This window comes from Rhinatrema bivittatum, chromosome 3, assembly GCF_901001135.1.
Source record: "Rhinatrema bivittatum chromosome 3, aRhiBiv1.1, whole genome shotgun sequence".
Classification (NCBI taxonomy): Eukaryota; Metazoa; Chordata; class Amphibia; order Gymnophiona; family Rhinatrematidae; genus Rhinatrema; species Rhinatrema bivittatum.
In genome coordinates this window covers 573,099,345-573,113,066 of record NC_042617.1, presented here as the reverse complement: position 1 = coordinate 573,113,066, position 13,722 = coordinate 573,099,345, and the positions used below count along the sequence as shown (strand labels likewise).

Here is a 13,722-nt window from a genome sequence, read left to right as displayed (position 1 = left end):
TGTTTTATTTGCCATTCCTTTCCTAATAATTTCTGATATTCTGTTTGCTTTTTTGTCTGCCACAGCACACTGAGCTGACAATTTCAATGTATCAGTCCAGTCATTGCTGCAACAATCCTCAGCCAGGGTCCATGCACCAGGACTCCTTCTGGCCCGCTGTAGTCATGGGCCCTAAACTGGACCATTATGTCTCATTGGTGTATCTTCATGCCAACCGATCCGCAATCGACATGCCGCCCGACCCTGCAATCCTCCCCCTCGCTGCTGACCGGCTCGCCTATTTATGACATCAGCAGCTCCACTGTAAGCCATAAGAACAGGCCGCAGGTGCCGCATGCCTGGCGTCGCGCGCCGAAGGAGCGCAACAAAGGAACCTGCCCCTTATTGCCGATCTTAGTGCCTCATTGAAATCACTCAACTCCCCCAACTCCCCTCTCTTCCTCAAACATATCCCTTCACTTACTACATCCTCTCACCTATTTACCTATCTCCTTTTGGTACTCCTCCCCCATTACCTCTCAACACCTTGCTCTCCGCCACTTCTGCAATGTCTGGCTTCCTCCTCCCCCCCCCCCCCCCCCCCCCCACTTATCCATTATCCCACACCCTACCTCTATCCCACACATCCAACGCTAGACCCACCCCACAACCACACCCTCCTTGCAGTCAATATGCAGGCACGCGCCATTCCCATCCTCAAACAGCACACCCCCAAACTCACAAAATCCTTCATAACTTCCCCCTCCCCCCTCGCAAGAACCCTACTGCCCATCATGTTATCCTCCCTGACACAATTTCTTGTATTCACAGCCTTCTCCATCATCAAAAAAACACCTATACTCAATGACATTCTACGTGACTCCAATCCCGACATCTGCGCTATAACAGAAACCTGGCTTAAAGAAACCGACACAGTCCTTATAAACCAACTCCCCATGCACATATATGACATCTTCTCTATTCCCAGGCCTAAAAAAAGAGGAGGAGGCCTCCTTCTCGCAGCTAAGAAACAGCTGAAACTAACTTCTCAGCCTATCATCTCTGCACCCAAACTTGAAATTGGACTCTTCAAATCACCACAACTTCAAGTATGCTAATCTATGCCCCTCCTTCCCTCCTTGAAAATAACCCCTCCCCCCTCATCGAATTTATAACCGAGAACATAGAAAATGATACCCCAGCTATTATCCTTGGCAACTTTAACCTCCACATTGACTCCATCCCCCTCTCCCCCACCTGCAATGCTGTCCTATCTTCCCTCAATGCTATGGGTTTCAAGCAAATCATTACCGCCCCCACGCACAGAGCAGGTCACTCCTTAGATTTAATATTCATAAACTCTCACATCCTACCCACTGACACATCCCTCTGCACCCCTGACCCTTGGTCTGACCACTCTCTCATAAAAACCATCCTATCTATAAAGAAAGAACCCACCCTTACCACACAAATAAAAGTACCATCCAATTCAGAAAACCATGCAGCAGAGATGATCTAATCTCTTCCCTCACTAACACCCTAGACAAAATTGATCTCACTGACACTGAAGCTGCAGAATTCCTGGAACGAGCTCACTATCAACATTGCTGACACCATCTGCCCCCTTACCACCAAAGTCCTTAACCTCTCTAACACAAAAAAAAACATGGTACTCACCCGAACTCAAAAACACTCAAACACGACCTAAGAGGCAATGAAAGGAAATGGTGCAAAGACCCCTCCCCCACTCACCTTGCAACATACAAATCCTCTTTGCACATCTACCGAACAACCATCCTCAAAACAAAATGAGACTTCTATGCCCTTCGAATCCACAACTTACAATCCAACCTCACAAAATCTCCCACCCCCACCAGTCCTGAGGATGTCTCAGTCACAAAATGTGACAACCTTGCCCAATTCTTAGACGACAAAATCTCTAAACTCATGCTACGTTTTCCTTCCACCACCTCGCCAGCCAAACCCCTCCCCAAAATCCCACACGCTGCCTTGAACACATTCGAATCCACCTCTTCCTCTGAAATAGAATCACTATTAAAGAAAATGAAACCCGCCTTACACCCATCTGACACAATCCTACTAAACTGCTACTGTCCATCTCCAACATAATAGCAAAAGCCCTTGCCAATATAATCAATGGCTCCCTCTCCCATGGAAAGGTTCCGGCCCCCCTAAAACAAGCCATTGTCAAACCCTTCCTAAAGAAACCCAATCTAGACTCAGCTGACCTCGCCAACTTTCGACCTATCTCAAACCTACCCTTCCTTGCAAAATTCTTGAAAAAGTAGTAAACCTCCAACTGTCTGACTACCTAGAAAAACATAACATACTTTCCCCATCCCAATTTGGATTCCCCAAATTCCACAGCATAGAAACCCTACTAATATCCCTCACAGATACCCTACAAAGGCCACTCTTACATTCTCGCCTTACTGGACATATCATCTGCATTTGACACCATCAAACACAACATCCTTCTAAACCGCCTCACAGAAATTGGCATCTCAGGAAACCCCCCTAGCTGGTTTGAATCATACCTCAGTATAAACTATCGACTGTTACCGTATAAACACTGTCTCCTCTCTATACTAGAAATACATAAAGACAGGTTCTTATATTTATGCTCAAATCTAAACATGTATAATTATATTTGAAATAGAAAAATTATCTTTTATTCTTTCATTAAATATTTTTCACTATTTTTATACAGAATTAAATGTTTTTCATACTCAGACATTTTAAAATACATACCATTCATACCCCCTCACACATACACATAAATATAAGAGCCTGTCTTTATGTATTTCTTGAATCATTCCTCGGCAACAGAAACTACAAAGTCAAAATAAGTAATAGAGAATCCAAAAGTATCAACCTATCCAGAGGCATTCCCCAAGGCTCCTCGCTTTCTTCCACCCACTTTAACGTCTACCTTCTTCCCCTCTGCCAACTCCTCTCTGATCTAGGTCTCACCCACTTCAATTACGCAGATGACGTCCAAATACTCATCCCCATCACTGACTCATAACCCAACTCCCTCAAAACCTGGGAAAATGCTCTCTCCGCAATCAATGATCTTCTTTCTAACCTTAACCTCGCACTCAACACATCCAAGACTGAACTCCTCATCATCTCTCCCCAACATAACACTACCACCATCTTCGACATAAACGCCCACCCCACCTCAAAAGCCATATCGCAACATGTACGTGCCCTAGGAGTCACCATAGACAATCATCTAAACCTTAAGAAATTTTTCAGTTCAATCATGAAAGAGTGTTATTTCAAACTAAACACTCTCAAAAAACTAAGCCCTCTACTACACTCCAATGACTTCCGTGCAGTCCTACAAGCCACTATATTCACCAAACTTGATTACTGCAACGCCCTACTATTAGGCCTCCCCAAGGTTTCCATCAAACCACTCCAAATGCTCCAAAACTCCACAGCTAGAATCCTTACCAACACTCGCAAGAGAGATCACATTACTCCTATCCTCAGAGACCTCCATTGGCTCCCGATCTCCTTCAGAATCCTCTACAAAACCCTCACAATCATTCATAAAACCCTTCACAACCAGGACATACACTGGCTCCAGGATTCCTTACAGTTTCATACCCCTAACAGACCCACCAGATCCACCTACGAAGGAACCCTTCACTCTCCCTCTCCCAACCTCACTCATCTCATCTCCACGAAAGAACGCGCACTATCCGTTGCAGGGCCCGCTATCTGGAACTCCATGCCTCCCGACCTGTGCCAGGAGCACTGCCTCCAGAAATTTTAAAAAAGCTAAAAACCTGGCTCTTCAAGCAGGCCTTCGCATAATTCCACCCTCCCATCCCTCTCCGCTCTCTTTATCTCAAATACCTCCCCCCTTCTTCACCCACTCCCCCCCCCCAACGCCTGCCACACCTTTTGCTACCTGCCTAATATGAAACTGTAAATAATTGTAAATATTCCACCCCTGTTTAACATATTATATTGTTGTTACCTGTTTTACTCTTTCCTGCTCTTTTTTAAGCTCTACCGGTTCAATTTATTTCTCTTACTTTGTTAATCAGTTCTGTGTAAACCCATATGATGTGAAAACGAATATCGGTATAGAAAAAACTCTAAATAAATAAATGATTCCTTCCCCCTAGGGCTGGGAACACTGCCTCTATAGCATCCCCAGATCTGACCAACCCAGGAAATCCAGCTCCCTCTGAGCCTCTGGGCCACTTCCCATATACATTGTAATGGAAAAAAAATCACATAATATGGCATAAGTTTTCTTTAACAGATGATTTCATCAGTTAGTATAAGAAGGAGTTTGATACATGAAGATTTGCACCATGTTCTGCCAGTGCTAAAGTGTATGAGCTGTGGCTGTTATCTATATTTTATTATAGTGACCCATGGTGTATATGATGTTTATGGACCTGCTGCTCTTTTACCTTACCATTATGGGTCTACTCTTTGTATGTTGTCAATTAAAAAATAAAAATAAAAAAAAATACTACAACAGCAAGTGCATGCCTACATCTACATTATACCATGAATATATATATATTTTTTTTCTGTTTCTTGGATTAACTATGTTCATTGTAAACCGCTAACTTGAAGCGATAGTTACTGTTCATTGTAAACCGGGGTGATATGTATATTATACAGGAACCTCCGGTATATAAATCCTTAAATAAATAAATAAATAAATATGAAGGCAGGGTAAGCATTCAAATAAGCTTATTTATGAAAGTTTTATGCCTGTTTTGCTCTATGAAAACTTGCAGCAGATTTATCGATTTAAAAAACAACAACATTTTATTCATTATTATTGCATGTTTTTGCAAAACTTGTATGTCCATGTATACCTGTCCTTCCACATAAATATTATGCTCCATTTTGTCCTAAAATATCATCATAGAACCTATATTCCAGCTATATCTTTTTATTATTGTTGCTTTAGCCTCAGTGTCCTCAATAAAACTAATTACTTTGATAGCACATCGACTCTTGCTATTCAGATTCAGCTATTATTTTTTTGTTTTATTTGTACTGCATAGTGGTATTTTAGCAGGGAAATGTTGAATCTGTCACAAGAGGGACTCTTATTCTTGAGTGATGTCCACACAATCATATCAGTTCAAATCCATATACCATTGTCTTGTGTCTCAAAAACATTGTCCATCCTAAAATCTGATTGGAAACTCTTATAATGTATCGAAGTATTCCTACCTACATTCTTCTGATGAGTTTCTTTTACCAATCTGTTTTCTCTCCCTGATGAAGATTCTGAACTGAACTGCTTTTTGGAACTCAGAAATGCTAATACTTCAAGTGTAAAGGATTTGTTGAAGGCTGTATGAATTTAACGGTTTTATGCATTTCTGTTGAGAGATTACATCTGTTGAGGATCATTATTGTGCATTAGGGATGTGAATCGTTTTTTGACGATTTAAAATATCGTCCGATATATTTTAAATCGTCAAAAATCGTTAGAGCCGCGATACAATAACAATTCCCCCGATTTATCGTCAAAAAATCGTAAATCGGGGGAAGGGGGAGGGCGGGAAAACCGGCACACTAAAACAACCCTAAAACCCACTCCGACCCTTTAAAATAAATTCCCCACCCTCCCGAACCCCCCCAAAATGCCTTAAATTACCTGGGGTCCAGAGGAAGGGTTCCGGTGTGATCTTTTACTCTCGGACCTCCGTGCGTTGTAGAAACAAAATGGCGCCGGCGCTACCTTTGACCTGTCATATGACAGGCCGGCACCATTTTCTTTTTGTCCCCCGACGTCAGGAGCGTAGGAGATCGCTCCCGGACCCCCGATGGACCCCCAGGGACTTTTGGCCAGCTTGGGGGGGCCTCCTGACCCCCACAAGACTTGCCAAAAGTCCAGCGGGGGTCCGGAACGACCTCCTGCAGTCAAATCGTGTTGCCGAATGGCCGGCGCCATTTTGCGCAAAATGGCGCCGGCCGTACGGCAACACGACGCACGGAGGTCCGAGGTCCTAGAGTAAAAGATCACACCAGGACCCTTCCTCTGGACCCCAGGTAATTTAAGGCATTTTGGGGGGGTTCGGGAGGGTGGGGGATTTATTTTAAAGGGTCGGGGTGGGTTTTAGGAATGTTTTAGTGTGCCGGTTTTCGATTTACACGATTTACACGATTTACACGATATTTAAAAAACCCAAACTGCGACGATCCGATTCCCTCCCCCTCCCAGCCGAAATCGATCGTTAAGACGATCGATCACACGATTCACATCTCTATTGTGTATTCTGTGGCAGAGTACCTCTAAGTTAAAGGATACTGCACACACAAATAAACTCAGAGAGGTTGATATTCAGCACCACTTTGCTGATAAGTTTGGATTTATCCAACTAAGTAATCGTGTATGAATATTCGATCATGTTCAGCAGCCACTATTTAGCTGGCTAACTATTTATCGAGCTAAATAATTATCCATCTAAGTGGTGGGCAGGATAGGGGCATTCTGGGGTGTGGCTACTTATCCGACTAACTTAAAGGGCCAGATTCATTAAAGCTTTTCCCCCATTTTGTGCCTATATGAAAAACCCTTAGTGAATCAGGTTCTTAGCCAGTTAAGTGGTGATATTCAAATTTATCCAGTTAAGTTACCCCTGGATTCATCAAAATGCTATAAATATAGCGGAAATAGCACCTGCGATAAAAAAAAAAAAGGGAGTATGTTTCAGGCAAGAGAGCGAGAGAGAGAGCGAGAGAGGAGTTGATTTGTACAATGTACTCTCTACCTAGCTTGATGTACTCTCTACCTAGCTGCAATCAAGCTAGGTAGAGAGTACATTATACAAATTAACTCTTTTACTTTTCATCACTTCAAATGACAGCCCTAATGAGCTGGAAACTACACTTTTTCATCACACTTTTTGAGAGTGTTAAACTCCTTGCTGCATCAGCAATAAGGTTTCCACTTACAAAAATTGTGTTCAAATGCGAGTACATCTGTATGTTCTGCCGAATGTAGCTTTCTGCATCAGTCTGTCATTGAAGTAACATCATTCAAAGATTGCACCCTCTGCTGGTGATATTATTTGGCATGGGTAAAATCCAGGACCAGTTTAACTAATAGGCAGAGCTGGCTGATGGCCTAGGGTGAAAGCATCTGAGGAGTGGCAAACAGTATCCACAGACAAAGCAAAAAAAAAAAAAAGGTCCTGATAGCCACACAAACTCAATCTTCTGCACATCTATCCATGTACAATTATACAGTCATGCCAAGTACTGCTTTTCACCACAGCATCGTTTATTTTTGAGTTTTATGCTTTATGATTTTAAAGAGTTTGTCTTGCTTTGTGTCTGTGTCCCTGACAGGAATCTGAGCTGGTAATGTTCAGTTCTGTGCTCTTCCAAGGGAGGAGGAGGAGGAAAGGGGAGGGGAAGAGGAGTTTAGGGAGTCAGGTTAAATTCCACAAGGAGCACATAGAAAACTAATAGCTGCTCATTCATGGGCTCTTCTTCCTTTTGCCAGCCACCATCATTGGAGATTAAAGTGTTTAATACACTCTGTAGCATTGCTCCAATGAAATCTCTTCTTTCTAGACATGTGAATCGTTTTTTGTGTTCGTGCCGCTCTTTGTTTTTCGGCCGCCACGGGAAATGTCATTTTTCTGCGGTTCGGGATTTTTTTTTTCGCGAAAAATCATTTTTTGGGTTAGTGCGTACTAACGGGAGTCAGTGCACGCTAACTCCCATTAGTGCACGCTATCTCCCCGTTAGCGCGCACTATCAAAAACCGTTAGATTTTGTTAGTTTTTGTTAGTGCGCGCTAACGGGGAGATAGCACGCACAAATCCGAAACATGAATTTTCGCGAAAAAACAGGAAAATCCCGATCGTTTTTCGGGCTTCCCGAAACATGCCGAACTGGACAATTTCGTTGAAATTTTCCAATTCGGAAAAAATGAATGCACTTCTTCCTACTTTAACAACCCAAAAAAACTTTTCTTTTGCTTTTGCCATAGTCCTTAATTTCAGTAACCTCAGAAGGGTCTCAGGAAATCTGCTGCAATTAAAACTGGCTCCCTCTGCTGCCTCTTCCTATTACAATGGCCTTCTGAATGAACTATACTGCTTGTTGCTGCTGAAAAACCTGGCCTGACAAACTGAGAGGGAACAGGGGAGGGAAGGTAAAGAATCCATAGGGGAGAGCAGAGAGCCAGAAGAGACAGGGAGGAGAAAGGCAGTAAAAAATCCATAGGGGAGGAAGGAAGGGTGAGGAGTCAGAAGATGACCACAAGGAGGGAAAATAAAGCCACAAGGAAGAAACAAGGGAGCAAGATGGAGTGGGAAGAACAGCATAATGATGTAAGAAACACAGGAACGGGGAGGGAGAGAAAGGAGAGAAGGAAGAGGGAAAAACAAATGAAGGTATGAGGAGCGAGGGGAGACAACCAGAGGAGGCAAGAGGGAAGCAGAGAGAGATGGAAGGCTAGGAAGGGGAAAGGGATTGCCACCGATTGGGAGGAGGAGAAATATGATTGGTTGGAAGTGAGATTCCAGAAATGGAAAGCTGGGATGGCGTGATGGAAGAATGAGATGGGGATAGTGGGATGAGTTCAAAACAGATGAGATGCAAAAGAACGAGAGATGTGGAATAGTGATGAATGGAAGCAGAGGAGAACAGAGATAGGGAGAAGTTACGTAGAGAGAGGGTAGAGAGAGCTGGAGAAAGGTCAACATTAAGTGCCACTTAGCCAGATTTCGGACTTATCCGGCTAAGTGGTGGTGTGGGACTATTCAACTGCGTTCAACAGCCACTAGGATAGCCAGCTAGTTATGAAGCTTGATGTGAACATTATGCAAGAGTTTTAAAACTTATTGGCCCAAGGCAGCCCCTTCCTGGAGGATTACTAATGCCTTGAAGAAGGAACCCCAAGTATAGCATGATGGGAGAATTGTTGTCATGATATATTGCTTGTTCTGGTATATTTGTTTTGATTTTATATATGTTGTGCTGCAAACCACTTAGACGGTAGGATAATGTGGTACATCAATATTTTAAATTAATTAATTAATATGTATAAATTATGCACAATCATTTCTGAAAGGGATGGTGGGTGATCATATTGTTGAGTTTAATTAGCAAAATCTTATGGGATTTCCTAGGGGCCTGAAAGTTAATTAGGAGAGGGAGTGCAAGGCTGAAGGTTTGCCTACAACATTTAATACCTGTAAACTAGCCGTGGTAAAATTTCATTAGTCAGAAATCACCAAACACTAGCCCAGAACAATATGTAATCTGGGGACTTACAACACAATCTCAAACCCCAAGAAAACCTAGTACACCCAGTTATATTTTTAGATATTTTAAATAGCAAATAATAAATATTTCTTTTTCTTTGTGGGACCTTCAAGAGTACAGTTTGTATTATTCACAAACTGCATTTACCTGTAAGTCCAACTTTGCTTTATTGTACTCTTGAAGGTCCCACAAAGATAAAGAAATATTTATTATTTGCTATTTAAAATATCTAAAAATATAACTGGGTTTTCTTGGGGTTTGAAAATTTCATTAGTGCCAGAGATGCTTAGTAAATAGGGCACAAAGAGAGAAAAAAATGCTTTTAAACATTGCATCCATACTAAATTAAATTGTGCATAACGGAACTAGAATCAGCCTAATAGGCATTTTACTTACACTATTACTGAGAAAACCAGAAGAACAGATTGAATGTAAGTCTACTTTCTTTTCTCAACCAATCCTAAACCAAAGTGCAGTACACCTTCCAGAGGCTACATCTTATTCAAAAGAAAAGCCACAGTATATCTACTCATCAATTCTCGTAAAGTAATTGCTATTGCCATTCTTAAATTATTTAAGCACACAACTCATTTTAAACACCGCCACCATTTTCTTGTGAAGTCCCATCATGCTAGAGGCACCACCTCATTTTCCAAGGTGTCAGAGTGATAAGAGGACCTTCACAGGACAGAAAGCAAGGAACACCTGTCTGCCTTCCAGCTATCCACTCTCTGTCCCTTTCTCTAAAGCAAACTCACCACCTCTGTCTGTCTCTCTGCCCCATGTCTCCAGCCACAGAGAGAGTCAGAGAGCCAACAACCACCAGGAAGACTGGAACCTGAGTGGGGCAGTGCCCTGGCCAGCCAGTCTCTCTCTCTCTCTCTGGTTGCTGTACTTCCAGGATGGAGCCGGGGCTGCTGTAAAGAACAAAGTGGATCTTTTTGCACACACACACACACACACACACACACACACACACATACACGCACACGCGCACACGCACACACACACACATACACGCACACACACACACACACATACACGCACACGCACACACGCACCAGGCTCTTAACCGGTGAGCTCCCATCCCCTCAGAGCCCAGTGGCAAGGAGAAAGCAGATCTAGCCTGCAGCCCAGTGCACACGCAGAGATCCCAGTCAGTCAATCTCATGCATAGTGGAGAGGGGGAGAGCTCATGCATCGTGGAGAGGGGAGAGCTCAGGCATGATGAGGGAGAGCCCAGGCAGCCAGCCCTACTTTGGCTGTTGCTCCACTCTCCACCTGCTTTTTTGCAGAATCATCCTTCCTTCTTCCCTTTGCCTCTGCTTCCCCCGACTTCCAGAGCAATGGGCTTCTCTCTCTCTTGGGTATGGAGAAGAAAGATTGGAAGGAGGTAGGGGGGAGGGGTGGATGATTGCTGGGGCCAGCGGGCTGCGGGTAAAGAGCGAGAAGAGCCAGGTGCTGCAGGATAAATCGGCAGACTCCTGAAGAAGAGAGAGAGAGAGATCCCAGGAAGGAGCTGCGTGTCAGGGAGTGCAGGAGCCAGAAGGCGAGAGAGGCATTGGGGGTGGGAGGTCGTGGGGTTAAAAAAAAAAAAAAAAAGGTCACTGCTACAGGAGCTGAACAGAGATAAAGGTAACCCTTATGAGGAGAAAAGTGCAGCAATTTTTTTCAGGAATCAAGAGGACATGGGACATAGGGTCAGAAGCCATGGGGGTGGGGGGGGGGGGGGGGGTAAGCACTACTCTGGAAGCCAGCAGGGTTTAAGATCATTGTGTTTTGTGCTTAAACAATTAGAGAATGGCAAGGATCTGGTACATATTGAAGGCATTATTCCCTGTAGGCTATTAAATATGAATCAAACCAGGCAAAGTTGCAATCAGGGCTGAGTTTGCTGCAGAAGTGCCCTGGTGGTGTTTTTAACAATGCGGGCAGAGGCTGCTGAACAAGCAAAGACCGGCAACACTTACCGCACGGCCGAATAGGCTCCCGAAGAGGCCGAGGCGTGGGCTCCGAAGCAGAGAAGGCTGAGGAGGGTGAAGGCCACCGGAAGCTGGAAGCGGTTCCTATGGTCCATGGCCTGAATGGGGGCCGGAGAGACAAGGATTAGTACCTGGGGGGGAGGGTCCTGCTGGCTCTCTCATCACACAGAGGAGGAAAGGGCGCAAAGCAAGGCGCAAATTTACAAAAACACCGTTTAACAACAACAATACTGCATTTTTCTACCCGGATCAGCATATCTGACGCTCTCCGATTTTGTAGTTGAGAAAAAGGAACGAAAATTGCGCGCAACTCATTTTCGTTCTGCCGGCGAATGTCTGGCGTCTTGGACGGTGTCCGGTTCTTCTCTCACGTCCGGCGTGGCCAAGGTTAGAGAGATCACTAAAAGGCTGCAGTTTATGACCTGAAGTGACCCGTTCTGCTAATCTCTCGGGTACAAAGATCGGCAGAGCTCCCAAATTATATAAACATTTTAAAAAAGCGGTGAAAGTCGTTTTTGTAAATTAAAGGAAGACATTTTACAAGGATTCTAACGCTCCATTTGGGAACCCTCGGACAGATCAGAGGAAGGCAAATGTATATGCAAAGACGAGACTTTACCAGAGCTTTACTATGGCAGCCAAGATTCAAAAAACTTTAAGCAAGTTCAAAAGTTATAGCCAAGATTCAAAACTTACAGCAAAAGTTACTATCGCAGCCAAAACTCGGAAAAAGTCGTGAAAAAGCAATTTCCCTTTTAACTTTGTAAAGCAAACAGAAAGGGAGTCTGCAACGGGGCCGTTCATGCAGGTCATAGAAAGAAACTTCCACAGTGCTGAGTGACTACTGGTGATACCCACTATCCTCAAAGAAAGCCAGGGTGAGTTTTCTCGGTTGATGTTTTAATATATTAGATTATCAAAAGAACGCACGAACCTAGATTAAATGCCCATAATAAACTGTTACAAAGAGAACACCACAGCATCGATGCATCGCAATTCAAAAGCTGGTGCTCCGAACAAGTAGGGAACTACGGGATCTCTAACTGGAGCACGGAAATAACAGAGCAAAGTCTAGAGAAAGCTAACGAAGCTGAAAACTTCTACAATCACCGTGTGTGTTTGAGCGGATTGGATTTATCGCTTTGCTCTACCGCTCTTCCATAACAGATTATTATAGTTCATCGGAAATGTGCAGAAGAAGGAGCTTCATCTTTCAACTATAACAAAAGTTCGTGGCTGTGGGTCTTTTAATTTAAAAAAGTTAAAACAGCAAAATCTAAGAGGCAGGAAAAAAAAATAAGAGAAAGGAACTATTCGCATTCAGTATTCTTGACTGCTACTTCGATATCTTTTTTTTTTTTAAATCATGCGAGCAGGCTAAGAAGAAAGATTGTAGAAGTTCCCCTAAATAGTAAGTAGCTGCCTGCAGGGGAGAGAGCGTTATAAATCAGCTGTTTAAGCCACGGCTCTCCAGGCAGCTTAAGTGAACTGCGGGAACGCTCTTTAGTACCTAGGGCGGGTAGGCAGTGCCCGGAGTTGTACTCACAGCGGCAGCTCCTGTGCTGGTGGGGGATCCTTGGCTCTCCCAGTACCAGCAGTTTGTCCGTTCCCGCCTCGGCTGCGGATTGCGGCTCCGGAGGAGGTGCCGAAGGCTCCGAGCAGCAGAGCAAGGCGGTGGCTGCAAGAGAGAGAGAAGAGACGCTGCCCCCTTTCGGAAGGGTGGATGGCGGCTCGGCTGCTCCTTCTGTCAAGGCTGCCCTGCGCTTCTGGTCAGGTCGCTGCTTCCCGGCGCTCTTATAGCCAGCGATCTGCCCAACGCCTGCGATCGCCTCGTTTTATAGGACCACGTTTCCTGCTGCGCTAATAGCGAAAATCCGGTTTACCCCCTTTCAGAGACGTCATGCAAACTCCCAGGAGGTGCACGGACCGCATCACCGTCCCCCAGTTTAGCAATGGGTGAAGTTCCTTTGTAATCCACGGATACCGTGACGTGCTTTACCTTATCGATTTATGTTAAGGAATGACTTGCCTTGAGCAATCAAAAAAAAAAAAAAAAGAAATCTAAGACTCGTTTAGGAACATTTCAACAGCATATTTGCAAGTTTAACTACGAGTTATGGTTAGCTTTGCGTTCTTTATCAAAGTTGTTGGAAATGGAGACATGAAGGGCAGGCATTGATGGAAACGATAAATTGCTTGACAGCTCTTTCTGATAACTCACGTACGTCCCCCCAAAATCCTTCACAACTTCGTTAGATGGCAATTTAAAGTTTTACCAGCTTTGATACCCTGAACTGTGCTGGTGTAATCCCGAATTACCGCATGCTAGAAAAAGCATTATATATGGCTTTATACTTTTATCAAGTTTTGGCTAGAACAATTTAGGAAACTAAACATTTTATTTATTTATTTATTTATTTATTTTATTTATTATTTTTATTATACCGAGTTTCATGATAGGAAT

The 13,722-nt window shown here is 43.8% G+C and overlaps 1 protein-coding gene across 3 annotated transcripts in view; it reads right to left on the bottom strand.

Moving 5' to 3' along the window:
- VIP (vasoactive intestinal peptide) overlaps positions 1-13,057 on the bottom strand; it is a 46,895-nt gene extending 33,838 nt beyond the window's left edge. The window contains exons 1-2 of one of the 3 annotated variants that reach the window (XM_029596561.1): positions 12,805-13,057; positions 11,247-11,356 (exon numbers count right to left, since the gene is read on the bottom strand). In XM_029596561.1, coding sequence (XP_029452421.1) covers positions 11,247-11,353 — 107 coding nt within the window. In that variant the 5' untranslated portion in view covers positions 11,354-11,356; positions 12,805-13,057. Of the gene's footprint in view, positions 1-11,246; positions 11,357-11,502; positions 11,628-12,804 lie in introns of those variants that run through there. The other 2 variants (XM_029596560.1, XM_029596559.1) reach the window with 2 other exon arrangements.
- Positions 13,058-13,722: the final 665 nt, after the last annotated feature.